A 19,457-nucleotide genomic window follows, 5' to 3' on the forward strand; every position below is an offset into this window, starting at 1 on the left:
GTAGGCCTGATGTGGTCGGAGGAGGCAGTCTGTCAGGCACTGGAATGTAGCCGGGGCCCCATGGAGGCCAAAGGGCGTCCAGGTAAATTGATAGAGGCCCGTAGAGGTGGCGAAGGCCGTCTTCTCTCTGGAATATGGATCAAGGGGGATCTGCCAGTAGCCCTTACTTAAATCCAGGGTGGTGATATAACGGGCCTCTCCTAGACGGGCCAACAGCTCGTCTATCCGGGGCATGAGGTATGCATCGAATTTGGAGAGGGCATTGACATGCCTGAAGTCAATGCAGAATCGTTGAGAGCCATCGGGCTTCGGGGCCAGCACCACGGGGCTATGCCACTAACTCTGTAAGGGTTCAATCACCCCCAAGTCTAACATGTTTCATACCTCCTCGTCAAAGATACATCTCCTATGATAGGGCAGAGGCCGGGTCATGCCCCGGACCACCACTCCAGCCTGAATCCTATGGTGCACCAGGGTGGTGTGTCCCGGATGGGCCATGAAAGTGCGGGAGAATGCTTGTAGGAGGCACCAGGTTTGCTTAAGTTGTGCCTCTATCAGTGTATCCCCAAGATGGGGCCCCTCTGGGTCTTCGGTTCAGGTTATCTGGGGTCCTAGCTCAGGCTCTGGTGGGTAGGGGTTAATCAAAAGACCTTCTCATTCCCGCCAGGGCTTGAGAAGGTTAATGTGGTATCGCTGTAGCTTCTTTCGCCGGACGGGCTGGTTGATCTCATAGGTAACTGGACCTACTTTTCTCACCACCTCATATGGTCCTTGCCACTGAGCCAGGAGCTTGGACTCGTTGGAGGGAAGAAGAAGAAGGACCCGGTCCCCGGGTTGAAAGTCGCGGGTTGTGCATCTCGATTATAGCTCTGGGCCTGTGTTTCTTGGGCGGCTTTCAAATTCTCTCAGGCCAGGGTCCCCGCCTGCCTAAGATGCTCCTGCAGCTGGATCACGTACTTCAAAAGGCCCTGGGCGGGGGATGAGGTTTGCTCCCAGGTTTCCTGCATTAGGTCCAAGAGGCTCCGGGGCCGGCGGCTGTACAGCAGTTCAAAGGGTGAAAATTTGGTCGACGCTTGGGGGACCTCTCGTACCGCTAAAAGCAAGGGTGGGAGTAGCTGGTCCCATCGGCGGAGGTCCAGCTGGGGGAATCTGCGCAGCATGTCCTTTAGGGTCCGATTGAACCTTTCGAGCAATCCGTCGGTCTGTGGGTGATATACCGACATCCGCAGCTGCTTGATCCCCAGTAGGTCAGACACTTGGCGTAGTAATCATGAGGTAAAATTGGTCCCCTGGTCTGTGAGGATCTCCCGGGGCAGGCCGATGCGGGCGAAGATCTTCACCACCTCGCCCGCAATAGTGCGGGCTGTGATGTTTCACAGGGGAATCGCCTCGGGGAACTGGGTGGCATAGTCTAGCATAACTAGGATGTACTGAAACCCTGCAATGCTCTTGGGGAGAGGCCCTACTAGATCTATAGCCACGCGCTCCAAGGGGGTCTCGATTACAGGCATGGGCACTAGGGGCACCTTGGGAGTTCTTGCTGGGGCGGCCAGCTGGCACTTGGGGCAGGAGTTGCAGTAGCATTTTACTTCCTGATATATACCCGGCCAAAAGTATCTCAGTATCCGGGCCAGGGTCTTTTCGTGGCTCAGGTGTTTGGCTGCTGGGATGTCGTGGGCCAGCTTCAGGATCGCCCGCCGATGACATCGGGGCACGAGGAGCTGGGTCTGGGGCTCCCCAGTGTGTGAGTCCCTCTCAACCCGATACAGGCATTCTCGTCTCAGCTCAAAATGCGGTCACTGCTCCACCCGGTCGGGATCAAGGATGGTTCATTCCACGGTAGCCAGTTGTTCGTATGCCTGCTCGAATGTAGGGTTGGCCCTTTGGTCTCGCCAAAAATCCGTGAGGGCCAAGGGATCCTCTAACCCTCCCGGCTGGTCGGCGAGGTCGAGTGCGTCCGGCTTGTCTTCCTCGGTTTCTGGGGTCTCTCCTTCCAAGGCTGTCGTGGGCTCCGGGCCCTCCCTGGTGTGGCGGCGTAGGACTGTGGGAAACTCAGGCCAGTCCTGGCCCAGGATCACCGGATATGCCAGCCATGGCGCCAGCTCCACCACCATCGAGCAGGTGACCCCGTCAACTGTCAGTTGGGTGCGGGTGCTGAGGTTAGGTCGGATGTCCCCGTGGATGCATTGTAGCCGGATTTTTCCCAGACAGGTATCAACCGGTGGACCCAAGCATTTCCAGATCAACATCTGTTCACAGCCCGAGTCAAGGAGGACTGTTGTCGGGTATCCATCAACCATCATGGGCACGGTGATCTTGGCAGCCTGGGATCAACGGGCACGGGCTTCCCCTGAACAGACCTGGCCAAAGGTGCACTCGAGTCGGGGGCAGTCCCACTGTAGATGGCCATACTCCCTGCAGGAAAAGCAGGGCCCCAGGTCTGTTCGTCCGGACCGCGGCCGGGCCCCAGAGTAGTCCCCTGGAGGGTTCCGGGGGCTCCCCCGCGCCATTGGAGTCGTGATCCAAGCAGGTTGCCCAGGGGCTGTCGTGGTACGGGTATGGGTACGGGCCTCCACCCTCTGATATGCGACTCGTCCATCAGCCCGGGCGAGCGTCGTTGTCTTCTCAGAGCTAGGGTGCTCTGCCCCCGGTGGGGTCGCCCAACCTGCCGGGCCCACCGGTACTTCAGCCGCGAGGAAGTCCTCCATCAGTGAAACGGCGGCGGCCAGGGTCGCAGGCTGATGGCAGAGGAACCAGGCCCTTCCCCGCGGGGGAAGGATGTGAGTGAATTGTTCAAGCACCACTTGCTCCATTATCTCCTCCGCCATTTGGCGTTCTGGCTGCAACCAGCGCTTGCAGGTCTCACAGAGTTCCTGGGCCACCATATAGGGCCGGGCCCCGCTGGGGTAGGCCAGGCTTCTAAATCGCTGTCAGAACGTTTCCGGACTCACATCTAGGGTGTCTAGGACCGGGGTATTGATGGTTCACTCCCTAGTTCGCAGCGATTGCCACTCCCTTGATGGGGCTCCTAACCAAGGACAGCCCGCGTCAAGTGAAATGGACCCCCGAGTGTGAAGAGGCCTTTCAAACACTTAAGGCAAGCCTCTGCCATAAGCCTGTCCTGTATAGCCCCGATTTTGACCGGCCGTTCATCCTGCAGACGGATACCTCGGAGGTGGGGCTCGGGGCTGTCCTCTACCAAGAGGTGGACGGGGAAGAGCATCCAGTCCTCTACATCAGCCAGAAGCTGTTTCCCCAAGAGGAAAATTATGCGGTGGTTGAAAAGGAAGCCCTCGCGGCGAAGTGGGCTTGCGACGTCCTGCGGTACTACCTCCTTGGGACCCCTTTCACCTTGGTCACCGACCACGCTGCCCTCCAGTGGTTGGCACACATGAAGGACCATAACATGCGGCTGCAGCGGTGGTACCTGGTGCTGCAGCCCTGCGCCTTCTCCGTTCGCCATAGGGCCGGGAAGGATCATGCAAACGCGGACTTCTTTTCCCACCTAGGGGGTATGGAAGAGTCTGGCCCCGCTGCACAGGGGCCAGCCTTGAGGGGGGGGAACGTGTAGCGAGGCGCCCTGGCTCCCAGCTGCCCCTGAGATGGCTGAGTCACTGCAGCTGCCAACGTGGGCGGAGCCACCACCGCCCGTTCCCGCCCCTCGGAAGTCAAGAGGCAGGACAGGAAGTATAAAAGCCCAGCCTCGGCGCTCACTTGGAGGCCGGTCACCGAAGAGAACAGACACGGGTGGCTGAGCTCCCGCCCAGCCTGAGCTTCCCCGTGCCCAGTATCCTGAGGAACTCATGGTCTGAGACGCACCAGAAGACGCCGGCGAGACACAGGCACCCAGAGAGGGGGAGGTCGGAAGTGGCCCGGGGGCAGCCGACCCTGGTTTGGTTCCCAGAGAGCCTGAACCAATGTCAGAGTGTTGCGGCCAGGATCCCCACTGACAGTAGCGAGTCTTGGCCGCTGCTAGGGCCCCGGGCTGGAACGCAGTGGAGTGGGAGGGCCTGCGTTCCCCCTGCCACCCTTCCAAGAGTGGCAGACTCCCCCTCTCGCTGGCCTGAGCAGGCCTTTCTACTGGGCTTATAGACTATTTGTTTGTTCAACCCTTGCTGAAGGGCCTGAGCTTTGAACTGCTTATTGCCCTGCCCTGACCCAGGGCCTGGGCTTATAGACTATTTGTGTGTTCAACCCCTGCTGAAGGGCCTGGACCCTGACCTATCTGCGGTCGGTAGTGAGGCGCCCTGGCACCCAGCTGCACCTGAGAGGGCCGAGCCCCAACGCCGGACGTCTACTTGCTCACTATCACAGAATCATCATTTGACTTACAGATTGAACAAACTGGGTATGCTGAGCTGAGAGAACATACATCCGGAACTCCACAATTGGCCCAGCTCTGGCAAACCTCTCTTATTTCAATAGAAGCAGTGTTGGGCTCAGAGTCATTTATATCCTCACTTTCAGGAAGCCCCCAAAGCTGTGGCTGTTTTGCAAAAAATTGCCTTATTGCTCCCTTCTGAAATGGTTTTATATTTAAGAGCAATATATTTATGTATGTTCACCTCAAGGATAGCAAAAGTGTGTGTGTGTGTGTGTGTGTGTGTATTGGCACACAATGAATATCTATGGCTGAGCTGGCCCTTTAAGGGAGTCCTGGGTGACACCTCACCCGCACCTCTCAGTCCCAGGGTCATGTGATGGGGGCCTATGACTAGCAACTAGGTCAGCTGAAGGGATATAAGGGCAGCCTAAGTATAGTCGGGAAAAAGAACCAGAGGAGCAGGAGGGTTGTGAGAGCGATGCAAGATACCTGCAGGAGACCCAGAGTGAGAGAGGATCTGTGAAGGGGCTCTCCATAGGCTTGGCTGATGCTTCCTGCCACAAGGGGCAGAGGCCTGAAGAGGAAGAGGCTTTAGGAAATGTCAAGAACAGGAACTGGGTTTGGGAAGGAGCTAGTGAGCCCAGCAGGAGCTGACAGAACTTTGAAGAGCTGGGGAATGAATTTCATTTTAGATGACATTGAACTGTGATTTTCTTTTAATAAACCAGACCTCAAGAAGTATGTGGTTTAACATGAGAGTCTACGTGCAATTACTCACCCTTAATCAACTAGATTTGCATCAGATAGTCATAGTTTCTAAATGACAGCCCTGCGCGCCTCGCAGGCACGTCCCCTTAAAGCTGCCATCTTTGAACTCTACACCTTCTACTACTGCCAAAGTCATGAAATGTTTTTCCGTCCAACAGGTGAATGCTGTTTACAATATGGAAAGGAGCTGATGAACCAGACTCACCTCATCCTGTTAGGCAAAGACTGCACAAAATCTTCACGACGTTTCAAAAACTTCTTTTTAACCACAGCCAAAATTCTCATTTGATCCATAAACCTCCTTAGCTTGAAAAGCAGGGTTTATGTGACTGACATGCTACTGCTCTTGTCTCTAAGACACTGCTGTTGTCCCCAGTCATTATTCCCATACAAGAAATGTTCTGTATCCCACAGGGGAGTGACTGTAGGACAATTGTTTGAAATACACTAAGCCAATTTTAAAGAATATCCAGGCCTTTTTCCCCTTCCCCAGTATGATATTACTCAGCTTCTTCCCTTTCAAAACAAGCTACCCTATTTAAATGTGTTTTGTTCTTCAGGAGAAATCGAAAGGAGAAGTTCTAGTAGGAAGCAAACTGGCCTCAGACCACAATAGTTTCCCTTTTGGTGAGCAATTCTTTACCTCAATTTGTGCTGTGTGATTGGCATAGTACTTCAAGGCTTCATCTCCTTCATCTGCATCAGACCCTGGCTTCAGCATCTGCTGCAATGTTTTATTGTGGCGAGCCAACTAGAAAAAGAAGACTTCTGATTTATTTCCTGTTGTCTGGTTTACTATCTCCACTTACACCCATCCTCCAAACATGCCCCAATGGGCCTCCTTCTGTAAATCATAACCCAAATGCCATTTGTTGAGAACCACATTAATAATTTGGTGTTAAAAACCCAGTTTAAATAAGCAAGTCTTCAGCTAAGTTTTATGAATGCCAACTCTGCCAGCAGTCCGTGTCTTTTTGGAGGGCTTTTCAGAGACACCAAAAAGTTAGAACAGCAGCACTGCCTAGTTAAGTTTAGATACAAAATCTGCACATCTTTGACAGTGCTGCTTTTCCAAATTAGGTAATTACATTCTAAATTTCCCCCATGATTTCAAATGGATAAGTTATTCTTCAATATGCTGTTGTGCGGTGCTCCTGGTCCTGTTAAATAACTGATGTTTTCCTACCCCGAGACAGTTGCATCTCCATATTGGGCAAAATGACTCATATATTGTATATATTCAATAAAGTACTTTAGGTCTTGTTAGATGTTTAAAGGGCTTCTTAAATGCAAACGTTTTGTTGTTATGATTAAGACACAACAGCAAATAGACTCATGACGTTATAGTACAAGTTACCTTAATGAGAAACTTGGACCTAATTTTAAAAACTCATGAGCTGCTATGGAAGATGGCAAATAGCTCTTTTGTAGCACTTTTCATCAATACATCTCCAAGCGCTTTACAAAGGAGGTATCATTAGCCCTACTTGACTGATGGGGAAACCAAGATACAGGGAGGTGAAATGACTTGCCAAAGATCATCCAGCAGGACAGTAGCAGATCTGGGAAAAGAAACCAGATCACCTGAGTCCAAGTCCAGTGCTCTACTAAGCCATAAAAAAAGTGGGCTTAGTATAAGAGCTAAACCCACCCCCCCAAAGTGACCAATGTAACAAGGCTGTAAACTAGCGATGATCATTGCAGATCATGCTCATTACATGATCATGTAGTTTGGAACTCTAAGCGCCAACGCTATGAGATCGTTAATTTATTTAGATTTTATAGCCCGAAGAGGGGCAATAATCCATTCTAGCACTAACACAGGTGTGAACAAATGTTACACTATCTGTGTCTGAAAAGGACAGCTTATTGCTAGGCTATTAGGATATTTGCAACCCTCATCCCTCCATTTTTTTATTTAATAACAACTCATATGTATGCAATTTATCCAGTACATTGAGATTGCCAAGAACCAGTGGACAAATTGAATTTATTCTTAATCTGGGAACGTACTTACAAAGTAAAAATGACAAATATTAAATGATGCATCAGAAAATAAGAGAATGCAAAAAAACAAACAAAAACCCAACCAGAAAAACTTTCCTCTGACTTTGCAGTTGAATAAAATGCTGTTTTTTCACCCTAGGTTGGTGCTTTGGAATTTCTACACTGGACCAGCTCACTGGTCCATCTAGTTCAGTACCCTGTCTCTGAAAACAGTCAGAAGCAGATATTTCAGAGGAAGATGCAAGAAACTACACAGCAGACAATTATGGAGTAACCTGCCAATAGGGAAAATTTCTTCCTCATCCGTCAATCAGTAGTTGTTTTATGCCATGAAGCAGAAGGGTTTAGATCCCTTATGCATTTGTTTTTTTATCCTAATACAACTATGGATATTCTCATTATTCATAGTTTTATCATAGATTTTAAGGCTAGAAGGGACCACTGGGATAATGTAGACTGACCTCCTGCATAACAGCCATAAAACCTCATCCAGTAATTTCTAGAGCAAGCCCGTATTTGCTGTTTGAGCAATAGTGTATCTTTTAGAAAGCTATTCAGTCTTGATTTAAAGACTTCAAGTAAAGGAGAATCCACCACATTCCCAAGTATGTTTCAAATCTTTCTATGCGCAATAAGGTCTGGCCTCAATGATATATTGTGGAAATGAGCTCAACAGGCTATCTAAGCATTGTTTTTTTTTTCAAAAAACACCCTTTAATCCTTTGCCTTTCAGTTTCATATTCCCTGGTTCCTTTATTATGAGAAGGCAAGTAGGAGCTCCCAATTCACCTTTTCTACACAAGGGGTTCTCAAACTGGAGATCAGGACCCCTCAGGGGGTCACAAGGTTAGTACATGGGGCATCGCAAGCTGTCAGTCTCACCTCAAACCCCACTTTGCCTCCAGCATTTATAATGGTGTTAAATATATTAAAAAGTGTTTTTAATTTATCAGGGGGTGGAGGGTTGCACTCAGAGGCTTGCTGTGTGAAAGGGTCACCAGTACAAAAGTTTGAGAACCACTGCTCCACACCATTTATCATGCTGTATATATCAGTATATTGTCCTCTCGTCTCCTTTTCAAATAAAAAGGAAAAAAACCACTCTCTCCTCATGTGTCTCTCTGATTAAATAATTTTTTATTTCCCATCTCCAATGGCCCTCTATTTTGGCTGTATCTTTAATTTGGGACAGAATGAACACAACTGAAGAGAGAACTGCTTTGGGTGATGAATTATTACCAAATTTTCATCTTGCCATAATACAGAAAAACTTTGCCTCTATATTGACAATTTTCCTCCACTGTTAACCATTAAGAATTTCTTCTCTATAATAGAAAAAAAGTTGGAAATTGGTTTAGAGTTTCTTGTGACTGGAAGTCTAAGTCTTAAAAATGATGTTGCTTCGCAGCAAGATGTTAGTACTAACCATCTACAAATTCACAAATGTCCATCAACATAATGAAAAGCTTCACTTTTAAATGTATTAGAACTTGCACTGCCCACAGTATAGGAAATGTTTCATACCAACCATATGAATTTTCAGAATATAGCACTTCCCTGTTATTATAGATGCGTTTTAAACTTTTCACCTTTTATTGTAAACATATCCCATGATATGTATCAATAACTGAAGCTCAGATTAATCATAAAAAGAACAGGAGTACTTGTGGCACCTTAGAGACTAACAAATTTATTTCAGCATGAGCTTTCGTGAGCTACAGCTCACTTTTTTTGCAGCGGGTACGAGGAGGAGGGGGGGTGCCTAGCAGCTATATAAGGGTATGAAAAAGTGGTTAGATCTTGGCAAGTGCATGGAAGGACACGCTGTCAATTAGCTTTCAGGACTTAGAAAACACTGCAGTAAAGTGTCAAAACAAAATTTGTTTTTTGTTTTACATCAAATATCGTTGAAGAAAAATGCAGTTATTCTAATGTTATCAAATCAAACATGATTTAAAATCTGTTGAAATTTATATGGTTTATTGAGCTGGGATACCAGATTGCTTGCAACAGAAAATGTACATTAAAAATTGTTAGGAAAATTATATTTCGAAGATAGTTTTTCACCTTACCATTATCTTCCACACACTGTCAAGCATTGATGTCAGCTCCTGTCCTAATTCATTAACCTTCTGGTCTGCCTTGAGAGCACATTCAATTCTCCCCGCTGTGGGCCTACTAGCACACCGAGATATCAACGAAAAATGCCAATTGATATTTCACTGAGTTTGGATCCATCAGGTTCTAAAGGAGGTTTGGTGAGGTGGGAGGAGTCAAGAACAGCAACAAGTTGATATAGATGGAGGAATGAGTGCTCAATTATATTAAGTTCTTTATATCATATAGCAAAAAATGTGCAAAAGTGAATGTAAATATAATTTATGCCAACTTTAAGGCCCCTTTCCACTGCCAGAAGAGTGTAAAGGGCTTTGATGTTAATGAGGTCAGGCCTACGGATCTTACAAATATACTGGCTAAATGTTTTATGTTCTTTTGAGAGAGAGTCATTCCTGGAAACATGCGAATAAAAGTTTTGTAGATTTTTATCTTATGTTTTAATTCCTGGGGAAGAGTGCTTTAAATCTGGCTTGATTCTGAAGGAACTCAACTAGGAAATGCAGACTCACTAACTGTGGTATGTAAGTATATCACTTGAATCAGCCTCTGTACCAAGTTATAGTAGCTTTGAAAAGAGTTCAGGCCAATCTCTCTCTGGCAGCTTGTGATATCAGCCAGGCACTGGAAGTCCATGCACCTTGGATTCTCAACTGATGTTTTCCCAGACTTCATGTGTAACCTCTGACAAATCACCTAACCACTTTGGGCCTTGGTTCCACATTTGTAAAATGGAGAAAAATTATCTATCTTACAAGTAGAAGGTTAAAGCCTGTGAAACACGGACATTCTCACATATGGAGAGCAACTACTAATGTTGTCATTACACTAATTGAATCTATTTCCCTATGTTAAGTTCTCCTCACACCTTCTATGGGTCATCTTAATTATCACTTCAAAAGTTTGTTTTTTGCCTCCTGCTGATGATAGCTCATCTCAATTGATTAGACTCTTCTTGTTGGTATGAACACTTCCACCTTTTCATGTTCTTTGTATGTATAAATATCTCCTGTCTGTGTGTTCCATTCTATGCATCCGAAGAAGTGAGCTGTAGCTCACGAAAGCTCATGCTGAAATAAATTTGTTAGTCTCTAAGGTGCCACAAGAAATCCTGTTCTTTTTGTGGATACAGACTAACACAGCTGCTACTCTGAAACCTGAGATTAATCATAAGAATCATTTGGGCTAGAAGGAACCTCTATCCCATTTCTTCTGCACTGTGACAGGATTGACTGTTTTATACCCAATCATCCATTTATAGATGGATATCAAGTGTAGCCTTGAATATCTCTAGTGATGGCAATGAGTCACTGTGTCAGGTGAGCAGAAATATTGCGCACAGTAAATATATTAGCAGATCATTAATGATTTTGAGAGAAGCACTCTCAGAACCAATTGAAAACCGTTGTATAATTCATTACCAGATCATCGTGCATGTGAAGAACACTCAGGTTCTCTGAAAACTTCGGCAAACAAAGGCTTTGCTTACACTTGGTTTAGACTGCAAGCACTTTGGGGCAGGAACTGTCTTTTTCTTCAGTGTTTGTACAACGCCTAACTCAATGGAGTCCTGAGCCCTGACTAGTGCTCCTAGGCTTTATAACACCACCACTTGGGATTCAGCAGGCAGTGGGCAGCAACCTTAAAGCTGCAGGAGTGCAAATCTGAGTAGGACTGAAATGAGGGTAAACTCAATTAATATAAATGGTGGCTTTTCTTGTCCACTCATAGGGTTTATACTGGTGCAGCTACACCGTTGCGACGGACTAACTGCTGAATGGGGTACTGACAAAGCCAAAGTTAACATTGGAGAGAGGCAAAATGATCTGAAGAATAGGTTTGGGATTTCAACGATGGTCTGAGTGCTGCTAATAAAGAACATTCTTGAAAGACTGGGAAGTGCTGACACAATTTAAGGAGCCCTGACTGAGAGCAGAAGGAAAGTCATTTTAAAATTGTGCATCATGGGTCAATGTAACATGTTTTTAGTCACACACAATCTCAATCGTCATAGGATTGTTGTCTGTCTATATCCTTCTGTTGTCTTATCTAGATTGTAAGCTCTTTGGGGGCAGCGGCTGTATTTTTGTTTTGTTTTTGTACAGTGCCTAGCACAATGGGATACTGGCCCATGACTGGGGAGCCTGGGCATTACAATATATATTGTGACAGACCCAGGCCAGTGGGGTACAAGAGTCTGGTAGAGGGCAAATATACTGGTCACTGGATGAATAGTTTTCTGTTCCCTGAGTGATCAGAACAGGGGCTGCACTAGAGTAAACAGGAACCCGCTAGAACCAATTAAGGCAGACAGGCTGATTAGATCACCTGCAGCCAATCAAGGCAGGCTAATCAGGGCACCTGGGTTTAAAAAGGAGCTCACTCCAGTCAGGCAAGGAGGAGCCAGAGGAGAGGAAGTGCGTGTGAGGAGCTGGGAGCAAGAGGCACAAGGAGCTGAGAGTGAGAGGGTGTGCTGCTGGAGGACTAAGGAGTACAAGCGTTATCAGACACCAGGAGGAAGGTCCTGTGGTGAGGATAAAGAAGGTGTTTGGAGGAGGCCATGGGGAAGTAGCCCAGGGAGTTGTAGCTATCATGCAGCTGTTACAAGAAGCACTATAGACAGCTGCGATCCACAGAGCCCTGGGCTGGAACCCGGAGTAGAGGGCTGGCCTGGGTTCCCCCCAAACCTCCCAACTCCTGATCAGACACAGGAGGAGTTGATCCAGGAGGGGAAGATCACTGAGGTGAGCAAATCTGCCAATAAGCGCAGGACCCACCAAGGTAGAGGAGGAACTGTGTCACAATATATAATATAATTATAAAATGAACTAACACATGGTACTGGCAACAAACTGCCAAAGTCCACATTTAAAAGACAGAGACCCAATAGGAGAGAGAGAATAAAGGCAAGATAGCACAAGTCTCTTACTTTTGCAAACCACAACATTGTCTCTAGCTCTATCTTCATGCCTGTACATTTGTTATGTAAAGAACTTATAGGGCCAGATGCATGAAGCACTTTATACCAGCAGCCCCTTGCATCTGTGCAGAGCTTTCCGTAGGATCAAGGACATAGTAGTAACAGTGATAATGTAGTCACAAATTGATAACTTAAACAAAGAAAATTTGTGTGGTATGGAGTGCTGATACAAAGCATTGGAAATATATTTTAGGGGACAGTCTTGCATTGGCATGTAGAGGGAATGGTCTTTTCCATCTCTAACTTCTGTGATTCTATTATACAGCAAACCAGAGTTTCCAAAGGGTGGTGTATGCCCTCCAGGATTAGCCAACGGTGGTGCATGGGCAGACCTCTCCATTTTTTGCAGCGGGTACGAGGGGAGGGATGGGGGGTGCCTAGCAGCTATAGAAGGTGTATGAAATAAGATGGTTAGATCTTGGCAAGTTGCATGGAAGGACACGCTGGTCAATTAGCTTTCAGGACTTAGGAAAACACTGCAGTAAAGTGTCAAAACAAAATTTGTTTTTTGTTTTACATCAAAATATCGTTGAAGAAAAATGCAGTTATTCTAATGTTATCAAATCAAACATGATTTAAAATCTGTTGAAATTTATATGGTTTATTGAGCTGGGATACCAGATTGTCTTGCAAACAGAAAATGTACATTGAAAAATTGTTAGGAAAATTATATTTCAGAAGTAGTTTTTCACCTTCCATTATCTTCCACACACTGTCAAGCATTGTATGTCAGCTCCTTGTCCTAATTCATTAACCTTCTGGGTCTGCTTGAGAGCACATTCAATTCTCCCAGGCATGTGGGGCCTAATACAGCACCCGGTGAAATCAACTGAAAAATGCCAATTGATTTCACTGAGTTTGGATCCATCAGGTTCTAAAGGAGGTTTGGTGAGGTGGGAGGAGTCATAGAACAGCAACAAGTTGATATAGATGGAGGACATGAGTCTCAATTTATATTACAGTTCTTTATATCATTATAGCAAAACAAATGTGCAAAAGTGAATGTAAATATAATTTATGCCAACTTTAAGGCCCCTTTCCACTGCCAGAAGAGTGTAAAGGGGCTTTGATGTTAATGAGAGTCAGGCCTGGTATCTTACAAAATAACTGGCTAAAATGTTTTTAGTTCTTTTGAGAGAGAGTCAGTTCCCTGGAAACATGCTGAATAAAAGTTTTGTAGATTTTTATCTTATGTTTTAATTCCTGGGGAAGAGTGCTTTAAACTCTGGCTTGAGTTCTGAAGGAACTCAACTAGGAAATTGCAGAACTACTAACTGTGGTATGTAAGTTATCACTTGAATCAGCCTCTGTACCAAGTATATAGTAGTTGAAAAAGAGTTCAGAGCCAATCTTCCTCTGGCAGCTTGTGATATCAGCCAGGCACTGGAAGTCCATGCACCTTGGATTCTCAACTGATGGCTTTCCCAGACTTCTTGTGTAACCTCTGACAAATCACCTAACCACTTTGGGCCTTGGTTTCCACATTTGTAAAATGGGAATAAATTATCTATCTTACAAGGTAGGAAGAATTAAAGCCTGTGAAACACGGACATTCTCACATGGGAGAGACTACTGTAGTTAAAAGAACAGGAGTACTTGTGGCACCTTAGAGACAAATTTATTTCAGCATAAGCTTTTGTGGGCTACAGCTCACTTCTTTGGATGCTGTAGTTTATAACTCTCTGAGCATTTAAGTCATGTTTCCTCTGCGTCTTTTATGCCTGATGAGAGCAGCATGAAGAGCAGGAAAAAATATTTTCACATGCTTCAGTGAATTAGAAACCCAACTTCAAATTGTCTTATTCATCACCCCTTTTGCTAGCAAAGTTTGTGGGAAACTATTTTCAGGCCCGTAGCTAAAATTTCTCATGACAAAACAAAATTCACTTGGGGAGGAAGTGCGAGTATCAGGTCATAGCATAGCAGCCTTCTTAGACTAACCTCTGTGAACTTTGTGAGTGAATGAGGTAGATGGGATGCAAGAGGGAAAGACCTAGGAGATGAAGGAGAAGCAAAGAATGAATGAGGGGAGGTGGAGAACAAAGAGGAGTGGAGACAAGACTGGGAAGACCCCCTCCTTACCAATGGGGGGGTCTAATTCACAGCCACTGAAAGGGGAAAGACCTCAACCACTTGCAACTTCTATCAGAGGCCAATGAACCAAAGTGCTCAGAATAAGTGGACACTATGGGCTCATCTGAAAGCCCAGCATGATGAGCAGCATCCAGCCAGCAGAAAGTAGTGCCCACCCCAAGAAGAGCTGCAGCAGGTAGGTTCCTACCCACAGGATTCCCCACCTGTAGAGTAGAAGAGCTTCTCCCTCCTCCTCATGAAGGCCACCAGGACAATATATTAAAAATTGGAGAAAAGAAAGCATTTCCCTTCCAGGAGCTCTCAATTCTATTGCTTGAAAGCATGTTCCTCTTTTGGTTTCTTTTCTTATTCTGAGCAGAAGTAGAATGGGAAATAGCAGTTCTCTGCAATCTCGCTATCTACAGCTGTCCAACAAGTAGAGTTTAAAAAAATTAATTTAAATATCCACACAAGCAAAGTAGGCAGCTGCTTGCTACCCTGCTCTTATGGGGGCCCCACATCCTCTCTAAGTCTTGGGATGGCCCTGCCTTCTTCTCCAGCCATGGGACTGGAAGCAGAGGAAAAAGGTTACTGCCAGACAACCTCCCCTGGTCTGGCAGCAAGACAAGTGCAACTTATGGCATGATATCTCCTGCTTGGGACCATGCTCTTGTTCAGGTCCTCCAAATTATACAGTAAATCCTGCTAGCATCCCAACCTCCTTAACAGGTACTTCTCAAAACACAGAAAATTACTTCTTGACAAAAGTTTTCTTGCCCAAAGACAAATTGGATTAAAGTGGAGAACAGGCAGCTGAGTCCTGCAAAGAGAATTCACAACTGTCCAAACTCACTCGCCTTTTTCTATTCACCACTGGGGACTGTTATGCACATACTGGCAGATGAGGCAGGAGTGGAGGGGTGACCATCTGAAAGAAAGGAGCAGGAAAGCAAACAAGATGCTTCTTTCAGCAGCCAGTATAGCACAGCCTTCCCACTATTTTAAATAGTGCTGCTGGACTTTTGCCTCATCAGTCCACTTAACAGAACAAAAACCAGAATAGCTGTTTTCAGGGCTTGGTAATGAGGAGAGGACTACGCAAAACAAAATGTGATGATAGTCCCTTTCCAAATCCCATCTCTTTACTGCAGTCATCTGGACAATATTTGAACCAGCCACCTATGAATTAGCAGCATATGCTAAGAAAGCAAAGGAAAGTGAGCGGTCGAGGTGCAACCTCCATCCTAGACAGACACATCTTAGTTCTACTCATCAGATATGAGCTATTGGTGTTAGCCAGCAACTACATGATGATCAATAGATAGAAACATAGAAAGAAGAGACTTATGGACAACTGATGCTCACCCTTGGCAACCACAGCAAATCAATGAGGCAGGATGTGTCAGCCTCATCCCAGCAGGTGATCCAGAGGAAAAATCATCCTAATGTCACTAGCCATACACCAGGTGGGAAAACTGCACCCCACTTTGTACAACTCTATGCATGAGAGCAAGATCCACCACGATTGTCTGTTTCGACCCTGAGATACTACTGGTGTTCTAAGTAATTCTCCATATTATTCTTGATGTAAAGAAAACATAGCCAGCTGTTAAACCAGAGTTTGCTAGCTGAAAATTTCAACACGATCGCACTCCCCACGAAAGGGCAATAACCCCATTTTATGCAAGCCCTTTGCAGATCACCCAAAATGCATGAGTCCCAGCTCAGCCTCTGATTTAAGACTTGATCTGTGGCAGTATGGTTACAATTCAATACCATGTATACTTCTATCATTGCCTCTGCTGCAATATAAACAATGGCAGTGGTATATTACATATATTTCTGTGCAGACAATATTATGCACTGAGATTTAAGGTCGACAGAGTGCAGTCCGCTTTGAAAAGTGACTGTAAAAATGGTACTGTGGTGTTCCACATTTATTGTCTCTCAAAGACTTCTGGATTAGATTTGTTCACTTTACAGGTAGAATTATTTTTCCCCCCAATAGATCACCTCTGCAAACTCAGTCTGAAAACTGAGCAGTGTTCCTTCACCACCAGTAATGAAGATTCTGCAGGATAAGTGCAGCCCTTTGTTACGCTGTTACTGGCAGTATGGCTTCAGTGGAAAGCAGCTGTGTAACCGAGAGCAGAACATGATGGCAATGGGACAGATTCTCAGCTAGTACAAATCAGTGTAGCTCTGTTGACTGCAATGGAGCTATTCTAATTTACACCAGCTGAGGATCTGGTCCAATAAGGAACTGGTCCTGCAGCAGGAACTCAGCTAAAAATTCTGCTGGTGAAATGGGAGCCAGAAGAAAATCCAGCTCCTCCCAAAAAAAGGAATAACTAACTATCTACTTTTGTCACTAAGGTGAGCAGATAGGAGTGTAGATACACAGAGCGAGCAGCAAGTCTCTCTGGAAGAGGGTGGCATCTTACACAGCCACTTTTCAGAGTGGAATCACACGTTAATACTAGCGGTATTTCCTCTAGAGGCCCATAAGGCGTACTATTCTACAGTAAACTGTATTTCCCAGATACAGAGATCTTAAGAACCACAAATCATATGGATATAGGATTACTGAAGTTAGAGATAGGAAACCCCCTGCCCAGTTAATCATGTCTACCTCCATGTTAATGCAATATAGTCCCCAAACAGAGGATGCATGTGATAACAACTGATACATTTGACCTCCTTACATTTTGAGGGAAATGAAAGTAAGCACCGCCCATTGGACCCAAGCCTACTAATGGGATCCTCTAAGCCAGGGGTTCTCAAACTGGGGGTCGGGACCCCTCAGGGGGGTTGCAAGGTTATTACATGGGCGATCGTGAGCTGTCAGCCTCCACCCCAAGCCCTGCTTTGCCTCCAGCATTTATAATGGTGTTAAATATATAAAAATGTGTTTTTAATTTATAAGTGGGGGGTCGCACTCAGAGGTTTGCTGTGTGAAAGGGGTCGCCAGTACAAACATTTGAGAACCACTGTTCTAAACATGGCCACTTCCAATCCCAAGGAGCTTCACTGAAGTCAGTGGGACTCCTCAGGGGCACTAGGACCCATGTTATTCAATTCCATTTTGGAATTGGATCTTAAATGATGGAGTAATAGCTGGAAGCCAATGTCAACAAAATAAGAAAAGAAAAAGTTGCAGAACAAGTTGCCAAGGATTCTACCTGCCAATGAACGGCAGCCTCAGACATTTGTTTAAGCTTTCAGGGGCTCATTAGTGTCAAGGCCCTGTGGCAGCCTCCATACTGGATCTATACACTGGAGTTGGTTGATGGTAGAGGTATATACCCTCCTAATGAGCTGCAGGGAAGGTGATGTGCCTCCTTGGTTTTTGTTTCAATATTGGCAACCTGAGTGTAAAAGACTTGCAACAGCTTCTGATTCTGCTGACATTTAATTAGCCAGTGTCATTTTGACGCCATAGACTGTCTCATCAGGATGAGAACTACTAAACAACATGCGGAAAATAAAAGTTCCACAAGAAGTTTCAGGTCTGGCAGCCCAGGATACGAGTCCCTTGACAGTCACAGTTCCTGGGACAGGTCCCCATTAGCTCCTTGCCTTGGCAATGTGATCAGCTAATGCTTTTCTGCTAGGAAGGAAAACTGCAAGCCTCAGCAAACGCCCACTAAAAGAATAGTGCTGAAGCCTTAAATTCCACTTGCCTTGCAGGGAGAGGGTGACTTTTTCAAAGGAATTCTGGGTTACTCTATGGAACTCATCCCACAGGACTGGTGGGATTCTAAGATTCTATTATTCTTCATTATTTGTCTCAGCCAAAATCAGGGCCCTGCTCTCCTAGACAATGCACAAACGGGCAGTGAAAGACAATCCTTGCTCCAAAGAGCTTACAACCTAAATAGACAAGACAGGATGGGAGGGGGAAACAGGTGAAGTGACTTGGCCAAGATCACAAGAAAGTCAGGGCCGGAGCCAGGACCTAAACCCAGATCTTCTCATTCCCAGTACAGTGCCATCTCCACTGGGTCATGCTCTGAACTAAAAACTTAGCAATGTTCCTGTAAGTATGTACAATGCTTTTCTTTATGTACAAACAGCTTTTTGGGAGGAGACATTCCTATTAAACATCTTGAGAACCCTCACTCTGTGCTGCAAAATGTGGAAATAGTCGGCTAGACAAAAACTGGCGCTACCTATAGATTAAAAGGGTCAGATCCTCACCTATTGTAAATCAGGCTGGCTTCATTTACACCAGCTGCAGACCAGTTACTTTGTACTGGTGCCTTATTTTTGGAGCTCCTGCTGTCACATATAACAGATACATGTTAGTGTAAATTAGGCACAGTGTTTATTTTAAAAAATCAAATGATTAAAACAATTTTAAATAGTTCATGGGTCACATTTAACAGCAGGTAGCTGTCAGCAGAAACCCGGCCCCGACAACACTAAGTCTGCTAATGGAGAGTGGGGCTATTAAGGCACAAAATGATTATCACCTCCCCTCTGGTGGTGTGTCCTCCAGCAGCCAGCATATCTACAAAAGTTGGCAGTGGTGACCAAGAAGATGAACTAATACAGTATGTCCCGCGTGACATGACAAAGCCCTGACTGGGATGATTTAGTTGAGCTTGGTCCTGCTTTGAGCAGGGGATTGGACTAGACCTCCAGAGGTCTCTTCCAACCCTAACAGTCTATGATTCTATGAGCACTCTCCACTGCCATACTCCATGGTTATGTCTACACAGTCTGCCCAATCTAGCCTCCCGAGACTTGGGCTTGCGTTACCACACTAAAGACAGCTGTGTAGATGGCACTCTGAAGCTGCAGCTCAGGCTGGGGCTCAGGCTCTGAAGCCCATCCCCTTTCTCTAGGTGTCAGAACCCAAGCTCCAGCCCGAGCTGCAACATCAACACTGTTGGTTTTAGCATGGTATGTGAGGTTTGTGAGCCTAAGTCCGTCGACCTGGGCTGGGAGGCTCACTGCCATGGACTGCGTAGATGTACCATGAACCAAGGGGTTCTTGCTGGAACTTAAGGATGTTCCTCATAGCTGGAAGCCTTTGGAGCTCAGTGAACCTCAGTAGTGCCTTACTTGTGTCACAGATGGTACCGAGGGAATGTTGACACACTAATGAGGAGAGGGGAAAAGACATTCCATGGAGTCACATTCCTCTCTCATGTGGCTCCCATTCACCCCTTTTCCTTGGAATCC

The 19,457-nt window shown here is 45.9% G+C and overlaps 1 protein-coding gene across 1 annotated transcript in view; it reads right to left on the reverse strand.

Annotated features, from left to right (window-relative positions):
* ITPR2 (inositol 1,4,5-trisphosphate receptor type 2) overlaps positions 1-19,457 on the reverse strand; it is a 357,167-nt gene that overhangs the window by 56,749 nt on the left and 280,961 nt on the right. Inside the window, exon 46 of the mRNA XM_032767262.2 lies at positions 5,736-5,843. Coding sequence (XP_032623153.1) covers positions 5,736-5,843 — 108 coding nt within the window. The remainder of the gene's footprint in view (positions 1-5,735; positions 5,844-19,457) is intronic.

The sequence above is a fragment of the Chelonoidis abingdonii genome, chromosome 1 (assembly GCF_003597395.2).
Source record: "Chelonoidis abingdonii isolate Lonesome George chromosome 1, CheloAbing_2.0, whole genome shotgun sequence".
Taxonomy (NCBI): Eukaryota; Metazoa; Chordata; order Testudines; family Testudinidae; genus Chelonoidis; species Chelonoidis abingdonii.